This window comes from Pithys albifrons, chromosome 2 (genome assembly GCF_047495875.1).
Source record: "Pithys albifrons albifrons isolate INPA30051 chromosome 2, PitAlb_v1, whole genome shotgun sequence".
NCBI lineage: Eukaryota > Metazoa > Chordata > Aves > Passeriformes > Thamnophilidae > Pithys > Pithys albifrons.
In genome coordinates, this window is record NC_092459.1 from 107,559,659 (window position 1) to 107,581,943 (window position 22,285).

Sequence of the window (22,285 nt, forward strand, 5' to 3'; positions counted from 1 at the left end):
AGCACCTGCTCTGAGTTTCTGCACAACATTTTGCCATGACAAATACCTTATTCAGGACCCACCCGATGACCCAAGCATCACTGAGTGGACAGGCAGCCCTGTACCAAGGGCTCCTACAGAAACCAGATTGCTCAGAACTTAAGCAAAATTGGGCCACTTCTGCCAGGTAACTTACAATCGGAAGCAATATGTATCCAATACCATTACAGGTTTGCTAATGTCAAAATAAGCAAAAAATTATTTTCAGAGATCTTAGAAGCTAGTTTTAATTTAAAAATCTTCCTTCACAGCAAGACATGAGAAAATATACAACACAATTACCCGCTCACAGTTGAAACCTGTGGTGTGAAAGTGAGACACGTGAACAGCCAATACAATGTCTGATTTATTGTTTTATGTAATCATCCAGCTTATAAACCCCAGAAAGGGGGCAGTAACATGTTTGAATAAGTCCACATAACCTTTCACAAATTAGCTTGCTTCTTCAGGGGGCATGTGCAGTCAGTCAACTCCTCCCTTGATAGTCCTGCTTGCTCCTGGGAGATTGGGTTTCCAGGCTGTCCTTCTGCTTCCGGTTACCTATAACCTAAACCCGGTCCCTACAGAAACCAAGAGGAGTGTTTGATACAAATTTTTCCCCCATTTTTTTCATCTACTGTTTTAATAGGAGATCAAAATGGGATTTCTTTAAAAACAATTTATCTTCCTGCATCCTTCTTCTTCTTCACCAATAATTTGAGTTTGTGTGGTTTCTTCAGTGCTTTGTCACTATAGTAAGAGTTGTAAGAGAGACTCCTATTGTAGAAGATGGTGGAGGAGATCTTCAGGCTGAAGAAGCTCATTAGGTTTTTAAATATCAATTGATGACATAGACCCCCCACTCTTCTTACGTTTTCTCCTCCCTCTGATGAAGTGTTCCAGCTTAAAAGCACATGAGAAAATTTAGCTTCCTTAAGGCTTCTTGTTTTTTGACATAACAGAGGCCACGAATTGACTGGCTTGCGTTTCTACTTGTAGAAAAAGGCCCATCTGTTGTTTACATCACAGTTGACACAAAGAGGTGGTTATTCATGTAGTTAAACTCATTAAACTCATCAAATGTAGAAAAAATGTAGAATCAAATTGTAGAACTTCAATGGTGTTCAATCACAGCTTCTCTTGTTTAAAATCCTTCCAGAAAGAATTCTTAAAGGTAACTGCACCTGGGAAATGTAAGCCCCATGCTTTCAACTGTGAGTCTCTCCACCTGATTTGGGAGAATTGCTCATCTTTAACTGCACAAGAACCCAGAGAAACAGATTTTTTTCTCCTCCAAGCCTGGCAAATAATAGACTGAAAGTAGAAAAATGGGTTTATATTCAAATATGAATATTTTAATTTATGCACCTGATTGATATTATGCTGTAATTAAATTATATTCCCATGGTGGCTCTAACATCAGGCTTGTAGTAATACAAATTATTAGTAATTAACTCTAATCTGATCAGTTAGCAAATGGCAAATTCCAGATGAATTAGCTGGCCAACAGTGCCTTTGGGAGGAAAGCCAAGGAGGAATTAAGAGAAGTCAATTTGTGCTTGAGTTAAATGAAAATGACAGGAAATGCATTTTCAAGAGAAGTCCCCTGACAAAGAAAATGAGAATACAATCATAGAACATACTCTAGGCCATAGTTACAAGTCTGCAGCTTAGTTCTGGGAAGATACTCCCTCCACTTTGACATGTCGCTGAGTCCCTCCTAAATGCTCATGCCTGTTATTATGTTTTGAAGCAGAACTAAATGAAGTGTCAGTACAGCAGTGCTCACAGGATGCCTTCAGCCAAAGGAATCTTCTTAAGCTGTCTCCCAGCTGAAAATTCCTTGAAGATAACAAGTGATAATAGCACTTCACTGCCTCCCTCAGCATGCCAGCAGCTCTTTGGCATGGGAATTTGGGAATGGATTCCTAACCAGTTGCTCCCACTAATCTCCAGGTATCCTCAATGCTGCAAAGGCAACTTTGAGTTGCGGAAATGTCTGGAATAGAAAGACTCAGGCATCTATGGTAGGAAAAGAAGTTTGAAAATGCACCTGGGCATGGTACCCAGGAAAGACAGCACCGGTCATAGGAAATGAGAGTATCTTGATGGTGCTGCAGACTTGTCTCCCCAGGCTTCTTCTATAGCCATCAGAGAATCACAGCCAATATGTAATTCAGAGTAATTCCAAGCATTAATCTCTTGCTCTGAATGTCCCTCTGGAGGCACTGATTTTTTTGTTTACTACTCAGGAGTTAGAAGAGACTAAGCCTCCTGCACTGGTAGTCCCTGAATAAGTCCAAGAGGACTTCAATGTTCTGCAGAAGTACAGGTCCCAGAGATACAGGCTCTGTATCTATCTTCAACTCAGCTCTAAGAATGATGTACTAGCACCTGAGCAACATGAGAACTTAGCAATTCTTTGCAAGAGTTTACAGTTTAGGGTATGATGAGATCCCAAAGGCAGAAAAAAAGGCCACTGTGTGTTCCAGAGCTGGTTTATCTGAGGGCGTTGTGTCTAACCTTCAAAAGAAGTTTGATATAAGGACTATACGGGATCCAAGGGCTTGGGCAGCAGGGGATGCACAGTAGCAGTGTGTCTTGGTGCCTGCAGCTTATCTCCTGAGAGCAGCAGAGTTGAGCAGCTCCACAGTGTCCTCCCTGCCATAAGGTCCCAGCTCTGTGCAGCATGAGCCCCATCTGCCAGCACTGAAGTCTTGTTTCTCCGAGCTTCTGGTTTTTGGTCTGTGTGAAAGCAACCTCTGTGAAGGGAGAAATGGGAAATAGAAGAATAGAGGAGAAGGACATAACCAAAGCATTCAGCTTAGAGCCTCCTTTTTCCCCCACAGTTCACTCTCAGGCCCCTGCTGGAAGGGGTAGGTCCTCCCTTCAGACTTGGGATGGATTTAAGGTGGCGGAAATTTGTGGAAGTTAAACGATAGCAAAGAGGCTCTGCCATTTCATACACTTGAAACTCTTTCCCAAGGCAGAACTAAATACTCCTGGAGACATACATGGCAGAGGACAAATTCTAGCACCAGGAACCTTCTTTGTTATTCCCTCACACTGTTGCTTAACGGTGTCAACGGATGCTTCCTCAAGATACATTTTGTGTTGGAATTAGCCTGATTCCCCCTTTACATCTTTCACTACCAAGCAGCTCACTTGTTGCTCTTTCTTTCCTGACCTTCACTGCAGAAAGAAAAGAGTATATGCTTCCAAGGATAGATGACTCAATGCAGAGGGCTTAGGGCAGCTGCTCTTCAGAATGCCGTAGAAAATTTCTCATCAGACAAATGAAGTACAAAAATCTGTGAATCAACCTTCCTGTATGATAAGCAATATTGCAATCTGAACAGTTCTTCCCAGCGCATTAGAGAGAAATATTGCACTTTGGCAGTTCCCTCAAAAAAAAAAAAAAAAGAAAAACCAAAGTATTTTTAACAATTTCAGTTTTGATCTATCAAACAAATTCAGTTAAAAGAAAATATTTGCTCTTGCCAGATGGATTGCCATTGGATCAGTATCAAATATTTTGAAGACAAGTAATTTCAAAAGAAAGTACCCCATGCTGCCACTCAAAAAGATCAGTGTGAAATATTCTGTGGTTGTGGAAGGATTTAATTTTTATATTTTCTCAATTATAACATGTCCTTGAAACAAACATCTTCCTGCAGCCAGGCTTCCCTTTTCATTAAATTGTATTTTCTGATGAAAAACGTTCTAAGAAGACATAAAGGGATAGTTGCTGTGTGTCAAGTGTATGCCAACAGATTCCCTTCTTGTAGGGCAGCAGGAAAAGAGAGGTATAATAAATTGTCAGACTTGCTACAGAGTTGTTTATGTCAATGAAAAATTGATGATGCTGGTTCAGACAAATATGAACAGGGCCTCTCACTGATCCTGCAGGTGGCTTGAGCAAGGGATAACACTGAAATGATACCGGGGTGAAGCGGAGTCCTCACATCCTGATGTAGTTTCAGTGAGCCACAGAGGAGCACCCACTCTGTACCAGCCATTGGCCTCACTCCCACTTTACCATGCATCTGGTCCTTTCAGGAGATCAGGATGAGTGCAAAGACACTCAGGTGAAGATCAAGCAGCCTTTGCTGCTGCCTCAGTGGGTGGAATAAGACCAAATAGGTTATTTTACCTTTTGTTTTCTGACCAAAACAAACTAAGACTCTCATTAACTTCTATTTGCATAGAAGACAAATGAAAAGAGAACATGCCTTACATGTATGACCACAGTCACCAACATCCTACTTAGGACATACGATTGATCCATGTCTTTTGGAAGGGACAAAATCATTGTATAAAAGAAGGGGGGAGGGGGGGAACCATGGAAAAGAAAAAGACAGGAGAGAAAAAAATGAAAGAAAATGAGAGAGAGAAAAACACCTTTGCTTGCTCAGAATTGAACAAAGGCTTGTGTCTCACCTCCTCCACTGAATGGATACATTTAGGTGAGATTTTGTGCCTCCAAGTGCATTGCAGCAGATTCGGGAATATTTTAATTTATCTGTTTAATAGATCTCTGTTATTATACCTTCTGTTTGGACACATATTCACACAGTGTAGTTAGCATATATATCATCAGCAATCCTGGACCTGTTTTCTTTTTGCTTCAGTAAACTACACCATTTGTATATCTGGAATGTGCAAGTCCTTATTGAGCTCAGACAGACCTAGAGTATAAGTACATCACACTATTTGTGAATCTGTTATTGTGAAGTTTCTTATTGAACATGACCAACCTCATAGTGGTGAATTGGTAATAATCAGAAACAAATCCTGGCTGCATCCAGCCCCTCAGATCTCTGAGGGCCAGTAAGGGTGTTTATTTTTATCCAGATCCTTAAATCAGCAGGAGGTTGCATGGGTTTTTTTCATTTGAGGATTCAACAAGTCAAGGCTGCTTGAAAGTTGCCAGTAAGAGTTCACAGGCAAGGCCCCAGACATGGTCCAATGAACTAATTCATCAAATGAAATAAAGAAGGAAGGACATGTTGTACTGAGTTGCCTAAATTCAGTTCCTTTCCAGAATCCTACAAAAATATGAAGCAATGGGAGAAGAAGATAAATTTGTGTCTAACATTTAGGGTGGGAGCAATACGCTAGAGGCCTATGTATCACGATGGAGAGTGATTTATCGAAATGTTTGCTGGCTCTCCAGAATGGAAAGGAGCCTTCCCACAATGTGTATACCCATCGCTCTACCTGATTATGTAAGTTTATTGAGCAATTTGCTAAACCAAAGAGTGCCTGCATTTTCATGTCTGCCTTTTTTTGTTGTTGTTAGAGAGGATCTCCACAGTTTTGATGTGATGAGGGAAAGGGGCGTAACAAGAATTTGCAGTCCCCCAGTCTGCTACCAGATTCAATGCTAATCAATATTCTAAATGCTCAGGGTATCTAATTACTTTCAGATATGACATTTTTCTGCAGCTTCTACTTAACTGAGCGTTTTCAGAACTTCCATTGTTAGGTGTCATCTTAAAAGTTCTTTTCCTCTTGCTTACAATTGTGTTCAAACTTCATGAGATGGTTTTGGTTATTTCATGGTTCAGTTTTGGCTTTGCCTTTGGGTATCAACAACATTTGCTCCTTGCATGCCTATGTCATGGGAGTTTCTGGAGACTTCTGGAACCAATCAACCCTAGGACCGCTCCTCAGGAGCACAGGAAACTGGGACTTGGTATTCCCGGCCTTCTGACTGAAACTAACAGATCAACCCCATCTGGCTTTCATGTGTTTCACAGAGAAGTAGAAATCAGTAGTAGTGACAGAAAGGCTCAGAGAGCCATGGTTAAGTGTTGCATACAATTAACAGATAGTCACAGGTGGTATTCCCCAGGACTCAGTATTGAGGCCAGTCCTGTTTAATATCTATAACTATGACCTGGATGAAGGGATGGAATGAACCATCAGAAAGTTTGTGGGTGACACCAAGTTGGGCAGGAGTGTTGATCTGCTGGAGAGTAGGAAGACACTGCAGAGGTATCTGGACAGGCTGGATCAATGGTCGAGGATGATGGTATGAGATTCAAAGTGCCAGATCCTTGGATCACAACAAGCTCAGGCAATGCTACAGGCTGGGGGAAAAGTGGCTGGAAAGCTGCCTGGTAGAAAAGGACTTGGGGGTGCTGGCTGACAGCTGGCTGAACATGAGCCAGCAGTGTGCCGAGGTAGCCAAGAAGGCCAAAAGGATCCTGGTTTGTATCAGCAATAGTGTGCCCAGCAGGACCAGAGCAGTGACCATTCTCAGTACTCGGCACTGGTGACGTCGCACCTGTGCTCGTACTGTGTCCAATTCTGGGCCTCCTCACTGCAACAAACACATTGAGGTGCTGGAGCGAGTCCAGAATCGGCCAGCAAAGCTAGTGAGGGATCTGGAGTAAAAGTCTTAAGAGAAGTGGCTGAGGTAAGTGTTTAGCCTGGAAGAACAGAGGCTTGGGGGTGACTTATTGCTCTCTACAACTACCTGAAAGGAGGTTGTGGTAAGTGAGTGTCAGTCTCTTCTCTCAGGTAACAAGCAACAGGACTAAAGGAAACAGCCTCAAAAGTTGTGTGAAGAAAAGTTTAGATTGCATATTATGAAAAATCTGTTCACCGAAAGGGTTGTCAAGCACTGGAACAGGCAACTCAGGGAAGTGGTGGACTCATCAGCCCTGGAGGTGTAAATGACATGTAGATGTGTGTGGTAGTTTTGGCTTTAGGCCTCAGTTAGGCCTAAATTTAGTAGGCCCAAAGGATGTGACATAGATCAGAAGGAACAAGCATCACCTGATTTAAGCAACCAAAGTGGTACTTCATATCATCTGACATCACCAAGTGTGAAGAGGTATAAAAAGAGAGAGAGGAGGAGCTTCTGTCTTTTTTGGGGTTTGCCTCAGACCTGTAAAGACGCACTGCCTGCCTTTGCTGAGACAAGGCCTTGCCGCCCTCCGCACTACGTTATCCAGGGAGGTGAACATTTTCTTGTTAATTTCTCTCTTCTCTTGCAGGGAGGTTTCTCTGGAAGAGTTTTTGGGAGCTTTTGTGGGGTTTGGGTGGTTGGAATCTGTATTGTTTAGTTGGGTGACTTGGTAGTTATTGTTGGTAGTCTGGTTTTCTTTTTATCACATTTGTATATATATGTATTATATTCTGGTTTTAATTGTCTTTCTTTTGTATAATATAAGAAGCTTGCTACTTCACGTTTTTTGGGGTTTTTTTCCCCTCTCCCTTCTTTTCTCTTGGTTGGGGGGGAACCTTTCTCTCTGTGTTGGGCAGTTGGTATTTTGCCAGCTCAACCCCAGATAATGTGGCACTTAGGTATATGGTTTAGTGGTAGACTTAGCAGTGCTGGGTTCAGTTGTATTCAATGATCTTAGAGGTCTTTTCCAACACAAACGATGTTATGATTCTGTGAAAATTCCTGGAATCACATCCTTCCCACAGAGAAGACTCGTTTTTCAAGCATGCATGCTGGAAGATCCTGAGGAAAGAGAATGATGCAGTAGATCATACTCAATTTTTCATCAGGGATGGACCACCTAAACAGTGAGATGGGGTTGATTTTTCTACAGACCATTGTATTTTAACTTCATATGTGATACTTTTTGTTTGACTGGTCCACCTCTACTAGGCATAGCTGGGGATGCTCAAAAACCTGTTTGTTGTGGCCAAATGAGGTGACTGAGGCTTTAGAGAGCTCTGAGACCTCTGAGAGCAGTTCTTTGACCCCTTACTCCTATTTTTGTGTTGACTGTATTTTCAGCAGTATTTTATGTCTGTAGCAATTTTATCCATCTGGTGTCCAAGATGGCTCACTTCCTTGGTGAGGTTGTTATTCTCTCATAGCTTTTAAGTTGCTCATAACCAACAAAATTTAGTAAGAATACAAGCTGTTGCTTCATGAATCTCTTTTTGGAAAAAAAAAAACCCTCTATATTATTTATCCTGTGCATTGGCTTATTTGAGCATTTATTTATTTGCTGTGATCAGTCTTGCCTCTTGAGTATGTCTCAAATGAGTACAAAATAATGAATATGCCAGGACTATAGTATCTCTTGTTAAAACACAATGGCCAAACCAGTTCTAGGGCAAAAAAATGTAGCTCTAGTTGTAAATGTGAGTCAATCACAATCCCCCAGCTGCTCAAATTGTCCTTCAGTTCTGGGGAAGTTCGAAGAGCTGAGTTGCCACTTCTTCTGGGAGAGCACTTGCAAAAATGGTGTCAGCCCACATGCTTTTTTGTCTTTTTGCTTTGGTTTGCACACAGAAAATTAGCTTCTGTGGGCCATGCAGCAGCTTTGTAGATGATGAGAGGTTGGGAAAGCAGGCTGGAGGTCAGAGCTGACTTTCTGTGAGACCTGGGCAGGCTGGAGAAATGGACTGATACAAACATCAGGAAGGTCAACGGAAGCAAATGTGAAGTTATGCCCCTGGGGCAGAATGACCCTGTCTTGTGAAGTTTGTGAGGTAGCTAACCAGCAGTCAGTACGTGACTTTGCAATATAAGAGGCCTTGGCTCTGTAAGAAAAGAGTGCAGGGAGTAGTGTGAGGGGAGTGATTAGAGTGATTACTAGTTATTACAGTCTCCTCTACTTGAGTCTGGTGAGATGCTGCCCAGTCTGGGTCTCCCCAGTACAAGAGACAGAGAAACAAACTGGAGTGAGTCCAGTGGAGGTCACCAAGTTGGTTGTGGGGCTGAAGCATTGAGCAAGCAGAAGGTCAGAACGAAGACCTTCAGAAGACCCTGCAAACCTGAGATACTCTAGGTCGTATATGCAAAACACCATCTCTAATCCCTGGAGATTGCAGAAGACAGGATGACTTCAGACAGCTTATAGACAGATTAGACAAGTTACCAGTCCCTGAAAGCTTATCAAAATACATGGACAAAATTCATGGACAAGCTGGACCTGCTTTGCTCAGGCAGGGTCCTTTCCACTGTAAAACAGTGAACAGCATGCTGCTAAAGGATGTCTCAGTACCACTTTCATGCATGACAACTAGTTTGCCCCAATTCAGCACTAGCAAAATATGCATTTGGCAAAAAAGGTAGGGAGAAAAAAGCAGCAAACAGTTGATTCAAAGCATATAGAAGAGCAGCAAAGGCTGTTGTACAATTTTAGGTCATTACTCATCAGTATTGTTATTTTGATTGCTGAACTCCATTGCAGCATTCTCCCTGATAGAGAACAAGTCAGCTGATTTCCCTTTCAGTGTTTCACATACACATATGTGTGAGATATGACTATGTATGTGTACATTTACCTGTATATATGTATGCACATGTATGTGTGCATATATAGCACTGACTAAGAAACAGCATGAGTCTGAAAGACAGGGGACATCTCTGAACATTCTGGAAGAAAAAACTGAATCTGAGAGGTATGCAAATTCCTGATCTTGTTTTGGAAAGGGAAGGCTGCTATAACCCATCTGGTGCATTACTTCAGATGCTTTGCCTTTGCACAGTCATAGTCTGTTACTTGTCAGAGCCCACCATGAGAGTTATTAGTCAAAAGAAGCTTTCTCCCCAGGCATAAGGCACTCTGGCTGTGTGCAACCATAGACTGGATATAGTAAATTAGATTCTCTCCTACCTCTCACCCCATAAAATCTGTCTCACAGAGCCTTTCCCACACCTCAACTACCTTCCACGGATAGCTATACCCTGAAATGGCAAGAGCAGCTTGTCGTAAGTACACTTGGACACGTCCAAAGAAGGAAATGTGATGGCACGAAGGAGTAGCATCTACCTTCTGACAATTTTAAGCAGTGGGATCACCAGAGCTGCCTCATTACCAGTAAAAAGGAAACACGTTGTGTTCACCATACCACCATAAACTGCAACAGTGTTGGCAGGTCTTGCTTTTATTCATTTGGCATAGCTGTCATCTGTGATCCTGTTGTATGCAATGCCTAGTCGCATGCCATCATGTCTGAAGCAAATCCCAATGTTCTGTGCAGCACAAGAGAAGCGGGACCAGACTGCCTGCGGAACCACAGGATCACGGCATTGCACTATCTGTGCACAAACTATGCAGTCAGTAAAGCACATCCTTTGTGCTGGTCCGATAAGGAAAGTAGAAGCTGAAGAAAAGGGCTAGGTTGGTTTAGCTGAGAAAACTGACACTGTTCTTGGTGTCCATCTTGGCCTCTATCTTGGATTTGAAGTTGGATTAGCCAAGGTTGGCTACTTGGACTGCATTTTGCCCTGAAGAAACCATGCACATCATAACAAGTTCTCAGGTGCAGCCCTTCTGCAAATACTCACCCTGTGGTTTGGCATTGCTAACAGGCAAGTGTAAAACACTCTGAGCCTGTTCTCCAGACTGTGTATTGTGGCCTGTTGTGCACTCTGACTGAAGATCCACCGCTGTCTGAGGATTTTAGCAGCCTGAGTGTGTGTTCTCTGATGTGTGATGCACAATGTACTCTTTGTGCCCTTTCTCTGGGAGCAGCAATTTGATACATCTCTTCTGTTGCACTTCTCCTTGCAGTGAAGTTTATAGGCACTTAATTGCATTAAGTTGTTGGCTGCCCATGAATTTCCTTTGCAGCTCACCAGGTGACATTCCCCAAACTGTGAAGGGCACGTGTCAGCCAGTGGAGAGAAGGTAGTTGCCACTGCTGTTCCAGCCTTGGTGAACTGTGATGTTCCCAAGCTATGCTGCAGCATATGCTTCTTGTTGCCTCAGCAGGGAGCTCTTGCAAGCTCACTTTATGGCAGGTGTTGCATAGAAGATGGGACAAATTAATTTCAGACTGACAGAGCAATAAAAGAATGCTTGGGGCTAGGAAGATTTCCAAATGAAGGCACCGATAATCAGTGGAGGTATTAGGGAGTTATGAAATCCTATCAGATGGCATATGTGTTGTGTAGACCCATCACTTTATTTGCTGTCTCTGTTCCCTTGAGCTCTGACAGGATTTTTATTTCTTACCTCTCTGTGATTCTCCAGGACACCCCACAATTACATCCTACATTATATGATTGAGTTGGAGTCTTCTGTCCCTGGATTTTACAGCTTGGTATTTTAACTTGTGTTAAATCTTAGCTATCACTAGAACTTGTCATCTAGTTAAAGATACCAGTGCCATTTCTTTAACACCTCCTGACTGAGGCAACGTGGCATAAAGGTCTCACTGCAGAAAGGGAGGGCAATAGTGAGGCACCTGTAGTTTTTGGGAGACTGGCTTTTCTCCACTCTTTCTGTGATAACACAGTTCTATTGTAAACTAGACAGAATCACCCTGTATCCAAACACAGAGGAGCAGAGCACTCTGCTACCTCAAAAATTATGTTTATTGGAAATAAAGCTGCCATTAAGCAGAAAGAGAGCACAGAAGGAGCAATGGCTTCTGAATAACAGGTAAGTTTAAGGGGCAATTCAAGCTGAACTGAATGACAGGTATGCTAACTCATTAAGTTTCAAAAAGCTGCATTGAAAGAGCAAACTTTTCTGAGTAACTTTCTTGGTGCCCCTCTATAGATAAGTATGATTTCAAGGGTCCATATTTACCTGTCTGTACTTCCTCCTGACTTCTTCCTATTCATCATTCACAACCCTGTCTCTCCTCCCTGGTGCCACAACCTTTCGCTTCCTGAAGAAGGGACTCCAAATAGACAATAACTATCAGCAACAAGCAGCCAACAAAGAATAATGTTTGACCATGCTGTGTTCAAGAGCCTTCTTAGCTCAACAACTGCTGACATTTCATAGCTGTCTTAAATAGGATGGCTCTAAACAGAAGGACTAATTGCTATAACAAGTTATGAAGATATTACTCTATCTGTCTGATTTCCCAATTCATACAGATTTGTACATTGTGGCATCAGATATAAAAACATCATCTGGACAAGGCAGATACATATACTAGTCCTTCTGCAAAATTTGGTGGAGTGCACAATAGAAAGTTCATGCCAAATTTATTATGGCTGGGGAAGACAGGTGGGACCTGCTCTGACACAGAGCATATATGGAAAGATAATATGACAGGTTATTTTTTGATATATCTGAACCAGTGGACTGCTTGTCAGCCCATGGCCTGTGGTGGTTTGGAGCTGGTACTCAGAAACCAAAGCTGGTGGTGTAGTTTCAGCTGGTGTGTGGGTCACACAGCTGTTCTCTGTGAATAAGACACGAATCTCACATCTCTTAGAGCTTAAACAGCCATGACTTTTAACTGCACTCACACACAGATTGTCCTCCTTTCTTCTGCTGAAAAAAGGTAGAAATCTCCCTATGTGTGTTTAAAAAGCTGTTTTCTGAATTTGCCAGCCTAAAGTTTTCATAAACATCAAACAAACCCATAGACAGTCCAAGGGATCATTTTTACCTTTGGTTCTTGCTGTTCCTCTTGCTCTCACATACCTTTTGAGAGCCCTTACCATGTTTCTCTCTGTTCTTTCTACCTGGACAGGACCTTACATGTCTTCCAAGCTGATGTAGAAAGAGACATTGATATGCAGTAGCAAAATTTATGTTCACAGCTGTCATCTTCCAGGGGTACTGCTACAGATGGTGACATATACAGCACACCCAAAATTGGGGTGAGTCTCTGTTTCTTCAGAGAGGCCACATACACATGCAAACCTGAAAGTATTTGGTGTTTCTCCGTGTGTGTGAATGTGCACTGACTTAGGAAATCATATATCTTTGCAAGGTCACCTGCTCTGTTCTTCCAGCTCTGTGAGGGTCAAGCCTGTCTCTGGGTCAAGCCTGTCTCTCCCAGGATGGCCCCACAGTGTGCTGGTCTGAGACTACCAGCCCAGAATAAACCACAAAGATAGCTCCCAAAATCTGTCTCTCCAATAGGGTGCTTCAGTATCTCAGATGGGTGCTAGTATATAGCTGCCTCTGGGTCCAGTGTGCTGAGGTGATGAAAACAGTGTTTTGAGAACAAACATTTAGAAAGGCAGAAGCTGAAATGCTGTATCAGCTCCTCACAGCCCACTGTAGACTGATCTGAAGACATTCCTGCAGGAAGGAAATCCTCTGAGGCTAATGCATCTTCCTACAAGATGTGAGACAGCATGAGCTCACTCTGTGTGGCTCTCTGCATGTGATCCTTCTTGCTCTTCTGCAAGGACCATGTGAGATCAACTACCCTTGCTCAAAGACTGTTTCTCTGTTTTAGCCATATCACATTACATGTGGCAATTCCAAAGCCTGAGTTAAGTCCAAGTCAAAAACTTCCTCAGTCGTACTGCCTTTAAATTACACCTTCCTTCATCAGAACCTTCATTGAAAAGTAAACCTATTGCACCCAGCTTCAAGAAATGCTTGCTCAGCAGAAGCTCAGACTGTACCACTGTCATCAGTGGCACCTTCTAGTCTTCATGCCATGGGTTTAGAGCATTTGGATCTTTGGAGGATTATATCTGTTCTGCCAGCCAGAGATGCTGCAGCAGGCCATGGCAACAAGACAGAGATTCCTCTTCAGCTCCTCATTGATCCACAGTCCTGGGTAAATAACCATGCTGCAGATAATCAGCAAACTGGACCCATACTAAGGCACTAAAGCTATCCATGGGAGCTTCATCCCCACTTTGGTCTGCAGGGACGCCCAGGTCCGTCTTCCCAGGATGCAAGCCCCCTTTAGCTTTCTTCCTCACTCCCCTGAACTGCCAGGCCAATAGCCAACTCCTTGTCACACAGCAGTCTGCTCCAGCATGTGCAGCATAAGGGCATCAACTTTCAAGCCTGGTGATGCTTTCAGGAGTGCTTTTGTTGTGCAGGTCTTTCCGATAATGCTCCTCCTGTTTACTGTTTGTTGGGGGACATGGAAGCCTGCACTCCCCAGTTTGGGATGCTATTTTTAAGGCTAGATACAATGGCCTCTAAGGCCTTTTTATGGCCGTCCATCTGGGAAAGTTGGCTTTTACCTCTCAAGTAAGTATTTAGCATGCACCATCATCATCATCAAAAATTGTAAGGCAGACTTTTTAACCACAAGATTGGTTTAAAAATGACATTATTAGTATTTTGTGGCTTGTATCTGGATTTGCTTTCTAATATTTTTGAACTCCAAGTTAAAGGTAGATCAAGGCTAGGAATCTTTGCTCCTTTCCTTTTAAATGATCTGAGGTTTTTTAATTCATGTGCTCCAAAGTTCAAGCTTTGAGAGGACTAAATTTCACATAAATCATGCATAAGGGAAGAGCATGTCACACATGACAATCCACTTCCTTGGCTGTGTAGGTTTTTCTGGCCAACCCGTGTGTCAAGGACAAAGCATGGGAACCTGTGGTGAAAGCCAAGTTCTAACTGAAATGTGCTCCCTGGACCAAATTATGAGTACTGATGGGAGTGCAGCTAAGGGTGATGTGCCCCATACTGCTGCTACTCCACATTTTCCCACGTCTTTGAGCTTATTTTAGATGCAAAAATAATGGGAAAATACCCAGATGGTAAACTCTTCATTTAAGTTAAATAAATAATTACTATTTTCAGTATTTGCCTGCTTGTTGGGTAAGGGCAATCTTGGTCTCAGACAAGGTTTTATCTCATATAAGGTGTTACCCAAGCACAGATACTGTCCATTGGGGCAAATATGGAGTGGGGACTCTAACTTGCCCTCTCACTACCCCGTTGCTTCAAAGGGAAAGGTTTTCCATTGCACTTGCTAAAAAAAATTGAAGAAGACCCACAGAACTAACTCCACCTTAATAGGGCAGTGCAGCCAAAACCTGCATGTGCAGGGACCTCAGCTGTAGCAGTGGCTGAAAATGAATGAAGATGTATGTATGGCCAGACTTCATGAACGAAGATTTGGGAAGGGCTCTCCCCATGTGGGTGTGCCCTTCCAGCCTGCACAGTCAATTTTTAAGGTGAGGGACAGTGTCACAGAACTGCCCCCACTGTTTAAGTCCTAAGGTCCATTTGCCATGGCCGAGCAAGCTTGGACAGTGACAGGGAAGTCCTCATGACTGTCTCCAGCAGCTGGTACTAACTGGGGCTGACCTTGCTGAGCATCCGAGATCTGACGGGATCGGATGGCAGGGAGGCATTGAACTGCCAGGGGACAGGTCCCCACTGAGACTCGAACTCAGGACCTTGGGATTCAGAGTCCAGAGTGTTCTCCTTTACACCACGGGACTGCCCTGGATGAAGATGACTAGGAGTACATTGCCACTCTCCAGGCTTAGGTTTGAAGCCCAAGAATTTGCTACCCAGTGCGAGTGGCATCCATGTCTAATGGCAGGGGATTGAACTAAGTGATCTTTAAGGTCCCTTCTAACTCAAATTATTCTATGGTTCTTTGAATGCAATGAAAAAGAACTGTCAGGCTTTTTGGGTCCAGGTACAATATGAGTTGGTTCATGTGGGTACAGTATTACAGAACCAACTAGGTTGGAAAAGACCTGTGAGATCATTGAGTCCAACCTGTGACCTAACACCACCTTGTCAACAAGACTATGGCACTAAGTGCCACATCCAGTCTTTTCTTAAACACCTCCAGGGACAGTGACTCCACCACTTCCTCGGACAGCCCATTCCACTTCCCAATCACTCCTTTTGTGAAGAACTTCTTCCAAAGGTCTAACATAAACCTTCCCTTGACACAGCTGAAGACTATCTCCTCTTGTCTTACTGGTGGTTGTCTGGGAGAAGAGACTGATACTAACCTGGCTACAACCTTCTTTTTGGTTGTTGTAGAGAGTACCTCTCCAGGTAGCTGAACTTGGGGTACTAGAACAAGTTTCACTCAGTCTAATGCTTCACATCCACCCAAAGCTAAGTGCCACACAGAGCAATAGTAGCTGTGTACCATGAGTTTTAATAAACTAACAGAAAAATATGTTTGGATGTTTGTTATCCTCCCTTAAATAAGTAAAATTAAAACCAAAATAACACCAACCCCAAAACACAAGAAAAAAACTGTCCCAGGGCAAAGATGACACACAATATTGAGTTGGAAAAAAAAGACCTTTGATGACATTCTTGGATAAAGAAATTATATTTGCAAAATACAGTGAGTAATAAAACAGTTATTGATTTGATTGGTTTTTCTCTCTGCTTATATATATGTAGCTACATACATATCTATGCTGATATACCCTTTCTGGGATGAAATGGCACTTCTGTGAGACAAAAAAAAATGTTGACTGTGGGGAGGGAGTAAAACAGAAAATAAATATATAATTCCAGTCAATAAAGTAAAGACAATTCTCTAATCCCCTACAATGTACCATTGTTCTGCTTATCGAGGGACAGGGTTTGTCTCTGCATGGTTTTGTTTCTCCCTGGCTTTGTCCCTGGTTCACAGATGAGCTGTGAGCTCGTAATCTGAATGGTCTCCTTCACTGCTCTGTGTATGAGCAGGACCTTGGAAATACATGAAGCATTCCTTCTTCTGGTTAATTCCCATGATTTACCATGATTTTTAATTAAAAAATGTATTAGTACTTCAGTTTACATTTTTTCCCCAGGTTTCTTGTACGGACTGCTATGCAGGTGTCCACAGTAAAGTAGAGCAACCCAAATGAGCAATATACCACAGAAAAATGCTGTTATCACAATGTGACTGGATGGAGGAATTAATTTTACAACAGATCTCATGTTACTCTGACCTTGCACTCAGTCTGAGGAGCCGACTCATGCAGTAACCTCAGCACTTCTTCATTCAGTGGATCTGTGGGTCACAACTTAATCCAAAAACAAGAAAAAATGAAGAAATGTAATTTTTATTGCCTTTTCTCCTTCCATGGAAATCTACCCCACAAAAGAAGAGTAGGCAATACCACTCTATGTTGAGGTGTCTGTTTCAAAAACACACAAAAGGCCATAGTCTTCCTGCTGTTGTTATATTGCTCTTTAACAGAACCAGCCACTGTCCATGCTTTCCCAGATCTCAGTGCTGTGCTTAACAAGCAAAGAACAAGCTCATGCTATCTGCAAAGTTCAGGTCACCAAGAAAGCATTGAGAGAACAGCTCAGTTTGCCAGCTGCTTGCAAATGATGCATTGCAAAGAAGGCAAAGGCAAAACACTCCTCCCCACACCTCCCCCAGCTTTCTTTCTTTCTTTCTTTCGTTCTTTCTTTCGTTCTTTCTTTCCTTTTGTTCTTTCTTTCGTTCTTTCCTTTCATTCTTTCATCTTTCTTGTACAGGGGTTCATGAAGAGAAGCAAGACTTAAGCACCACAAATGGTGGCACTACCCCCAGCTCAGCCAGCTTCCCATCCTACAATAATGCACCAGTCCATCTCATCCTGTACCTGCCCCCAGAAGGTCGTTTGTCCCTTGATCTTTTTGGAAAATCATGCAGTCTGATCTGCTGGAGACATCTGCAGTTCAGGTGCCAGGTGGCTGGTTCTCTTCCCTTTTCTGAGGTTCATAAATGATTGGTTTTGGAGAGATAGGCAATAAGAGCCACGGCCACTCCAACATAGATGCCAGTTCCAATTGTGATGGACAGGACAGCCAGGAAGAGTGCTCGCCGAGAGCTGGAGCTTGCATGGTGGAAATCACCCTTGGCTACTGCTTTGTTTGTCTGCAAGAGATACAACAACAACAACAACAATGCAATATATTTATTTGTTTTACCTGGAAATGAAGATGTGATGCTAATGTCTTGGATGAAACATGATCCTGGGATATGAGAGTAAACTGGTTAGAAATCAGACTGTTTTAGTCAAATGAGGCTATTTGCACAATAGGATGATGATGGAACCAATGGCATCTCAAAGGAGGGTGTCATCTTTATAGAGCAGGGTGTGGTATTAGCAAAGGTCATCCATCAGGCAGTAATAAATCCGTCACCTACAAGATAGGTTCTTGTAGAAGTCTATGAGCTCTGTAAGTTCTGAGACAGTCTTTGTACCTTCATTACAATGAGTGAGGAATTCACAATGCTTTAATTTTATATCTCCACAAATGCTGAATTTGCTAGGATGCTTTCTTCTTCAGTGTCATCTATTATTGTATTTTTATCTTTTTGTCTTTTTTTTTTTAACTACCTTGCTGCTCGGAGCAATTTACAGCAGCCAAATGACAACCTTCCACGCTGAAAAAAAATAAAAAGCTCATGGTCTTTCTGCCAATGTCCTTATTAAGAGAACTGTCTCTTTGCATTCATCAATCTAATTTTTAAAGCATAATTCTTTATAAATGTTTCAGGAAGAAACAATGTCAAACAACACATATTTAAAGGAGAGATAGACTAGGCCGGAGGTAAAATATTTCAAAACAGCAAAATATAAACAGCATCAGGTTTATACCTGCTGTCATGTCCTTTAGTTAGGTGAGGAAAGCATCCTACTCACTTTCGCAAAGGATGTTCAGCCAAGCCTCTCAGCAGGGTGATCAAGGATTTTGCAAGTTTCTTGTCTGGGACTATAAAGAATAAAAAAAGCAGCCCTTTCCAGAAAAATGCCAGGGGCTTTGGGGATCATGGATATATTTGTTAGGGTCACTGAAAAGGCAAGGAAAGCAGAGAAAGCTTTAGAAAGAGCTGGTCATTGAGCTCTTTTCAAAGATTGTCTACAAACACCTGCTGCCCATCACAGACCTAGTCTTGAACAGAAAGGCTCCTATTTACTGAAGTTAGGTCAGATATGTCAGGTGGAGGTAAATGCACAGCACTGGAGATATTTGAGCTTTTGGATAAACTGAGGTAAACAGTTTCAACCCCCAAAACAGAGGGAAAAGTTTAAAAATTCTGAACATTTCAATTTGACATTTCTGAAATGTCACATTGTTACAGAATATCTGCAACATGTCTTGATTGCTTCAATAGAAGAGGTTGGATCTACCAACCAAAAATGATGAGTTGAGCAACCCACAGGATTCAGAAGGCTGATTTGTGAAACACTAATAACCTCTTTCCTGAAAGGGCTTTCAATCTACCCACAAGCCTGCTTACAAAGAACAGGGTTTTTTCTTGATGACCTCCTTGAGGACAGTGTTGACCTTTGTGAAATTATTTCACCTATGGTGAAACCTCAGGCAAAACTGGATGTCTTGCATTAGTCACATGCTATCATGAACTTGTTGAAGTTTGCATCTCCTGACATTATGTTAAAGGATGATTTTGCTTGGGGAACAGGCCTGTGCTTTCACAGAAATTCAAGTTTTCAACAAATTATCTGAAATAAGTGTATTTTTTCCCTCTTAACCTAATGCATATTTTGTGATTGAGCAAAATAAAATCCCTCCTATATGGAATTTTGAACGTAGACTGAATTGGTAAGGGCATACGGGAAGGACAATCTTATATTCCTCCTTTATTCTGTTCAAAAACTTTCCATTGAGATGGAGAAATCATCAACACAGACATCATCCTCCATCAGTGAAAGACTAGTATGAAAGGATTTGCTTATCACTAAGAAAATTCTTTGATGCTATTCCCCAATTAGCAAAATCATCACATTAGTCCTCAATGTCACTTAAGCAAATTACAGCATTTCTACAGGTTTAAGCTAAATGGATCTGAAAAGACTTAATACACAAAATGCAACTGAGGTCAAATTGAATAGTTTAGCATTTGGCAACTAATAAACAGTTTTTCACAAGTTTTTTTTTTTTTAAACAGAGATCAGATCTTTGATGTCTGTTCACTTTGAGAAAGTCCCTTGGTTTTGGTAGTAGTCCAGCTATTCATGACCAAGTCCATTCGATGCCCAACACAAAGAAATAACACTCGACTGGGGGTTTCCAAATGGGGGATGTCTGTGCTCTAGAAAAATTCCTGTAGGAAAATGGAAAAAAAAATGTCTTGCATAGATCCGAGAGCCCAGTCAGACACAATCTCACCAGCTTTTCCTTGGTTTGGTAGAAAAGGTGAAAACAATGGTCGCTAAACCTAAAAAGATACCAGGACATCTCAGTGCAGACAGTGGTCAGGTTGTTTGCTTGTCTTCACAGTGTTTCAGGTATTGTTAGTTGAAAGATAAAACTTGTCTGCTTAGAAGGACTACCTAACCTCACCATCAAACACCACAACAGACAAGGAGATGCAGTGATTCAAGTGTCCAAAGCCAAAATAAACACAGGTATGGAGAGTGTATCTCTTGCAGACTCTCTTGGTAGTTGCTGCCAACCACAACACTGGAACCTCAGGCATCAAAACAAACTCAGTCTTCATTTTTTGATGCTTGTTTTCGGTTCAAATGAGGAAGATTTCCACAGTGCTACCATGGTTAAAATTCTTCAGAAATAGAAAAAAAAAATCATTTTACCTAATTCAAGAAAAAAATGTACTTCAGATAAAAGTACTGAGTAAAGAAAATACCCCACTGAATTTCAGTTAAAAATGGGGTCCCATTTATGGTGTGCTACATAAACTAGTGCAAGGTAGGATGTGTGAGTCTTGTGTTGTCCCCCCTTTCACTAAACAGCTCTGTCCTGAGTGCCTACAGTGCCTCTGATGGATGTGCTCTGTGCAGGCAGGCTGCTACAGACATCACAGTCTACACATAAGCCACTCCTGAGAAGACAAGTCCCTGCATCCACCCAGGAGTTTCTACTCTTTTAGAGATGGGGATGGGCTAACATGAACCACCAAGGCCCTTGCCAAGGCCCTGGGGCTGACGTGCCAAATAGTACAAAAGGCACTGTTTGTCCAGCCAATCCTACCTAGCCAGGAAATGAACTTCCGTGAGCTCCTCTTTGCAGACTTAGCTCTGGACTCACTATAGCAATACTGGCTTTTGTTACTTTTTTGCCCTGAAAAGCAAAGCTGCACATGTGGATACTACTGGACTGAATACCTAGCTGGTATTAACTAGCCCATGCTCTTCCCAAATCTTCTTTCACAAAGCCTAGCCATGATGATATTACCTGCCTAGAGACTAGAGGCAGCTATCTATGAACAGCTTAAGTTTATCAACAAATTAGTGATTACTTCAGTCCCAAGGGGCTCCTTTATTTTCCCATTTAGAGGGCTGTTTATTTGAAGACAAGGAGTTTTAAAATGTGAGCATTACTCAGGAGGGGGAATCTAGAAGCGATTTCTACTTTTCAGATTCAAATTTGTCCTCATCTCAGGGGACATCATAAAGTACTTTCTGCCCGTAGTCCCGTAGTGCCCCTACCCTTGTCACAGAATCTGTTTTGGGACTGATTGGACAGTGCCACAGATTGCCAGGATCTGACAGTTGTACAAGGTTGTGCAAGGTGTTATCCAACTGCCAATTTTATTTATACACAAATAGGCCTAGAGAAATTCTGTTTCACAAGCAAAAGCAGGGCCTTGTGGTGTCTTTGTTAGGGTTCTGCAGAAGGACTTGCTAAAGAGAGGTTTTGGGAAAAGCTGTAGTCATACTTCCTACCTCTAACTTGTTATGTAGAGAGTGAATTGCTTCTGTCCACATTCAACCCTACTGCTTCATGACTCTCTGATTCCATTTGTATCAAGGTGCAGTGCATGGTCCCGGCCTGAGTAGTTGTCCATCTCAGATCTCACCACTGAGACCTTTACTGTCCGTGGGGATGGCCACATGATTGCACACCAACCCAGGTGAGTATGTATCTTATCATGCTCTCAGTGGCATCAATCCCCAGTTCCAAGTTTGGGGCTTATCATTTTGGCCCAGTTTACTACACCTTAGGGCAGATGCAGGCCATTACATGGTACTGTTGAAATCTGACACGTTCACAGCACCCAGTGGGAGAGAACACAGTGAGGCACCAGCTCTGTTTTTGTTTTCCTGTGGTTCCTTCTATCTGCCTCTAGTCCTCTTCCCCATCTGTGATAGGAGGAAGACCATATTAGTGGGTACTCCACATTCATAGCAATGGCTCTTCCCTCCAACATGTGTCACACAGCACAGGAAAGGGTAAGAGATGCTGCTCAGTGCCACCAGAGAGGATCTCAGCTCTGGATCCCCTCTTCCCTCACTTGGAACAGCCAAGAAAAGGGTGGTAGGGCAGGGAGATGATGGGGCTTTCTGCCTTGGGCACCCTGAGCCACATTTTGGGGAAGAACAAGAATAGGTAAAGACAGACAGTGCAGGTTTAAAAGTGTCTCTGGGGTGGTTTCTCCCCCTGACAGGAAGATATTTGATCAGAGAATGAGTTCCTCCAGTTCTGAACTCTCAATTTTCTTACCCACAGATGACCCTTTTGAGCTGAAACTAGATCTCTGGGGTTTAAGTGAATAATACAATATCCCATAAAATAGACCACTAACGATTTTTGAGATAAGGTTAAGAACTCTTGAGGTAAGATTCACTATGATTTCCCCACATGTAATTTGTGATACACTGTTTATCTACTCAGAATTTCATGTGTTGAGGACTTTCAGAGTAGCTGCATTCAGATGAACT

General features: G+C 42.4%; 1 protein-coding gene across 2 annotated transcripts in view; it reads right to left on the bottom strand.

The window, feature by feature from the left end:
* Positions 1 to 15,988: 15,988 nt before the first annotated feature.
* Positions 15,989 to 22,285, bottom strand: part of SYNDIG1 (synapse differentiation inducing 1) — a 74,978-nt gene continuing 68,681 nt past the window's right edge. For both annotated transcript variants that reach the window (XM_071548081.1, XM_071548080.1), the window contains one exon: positions 15,989 to 17,511. In XM_071548081.1, the coding sequence (XP_071404182.1) occupies positions 17,353 to 17,511 (159 nt within the window). In that variant the 3' untranslated portion in view covers positions 15,989 to 17,352. The remainder of the gene's footprint in view (positions 17,512 to 22,285) is intronic.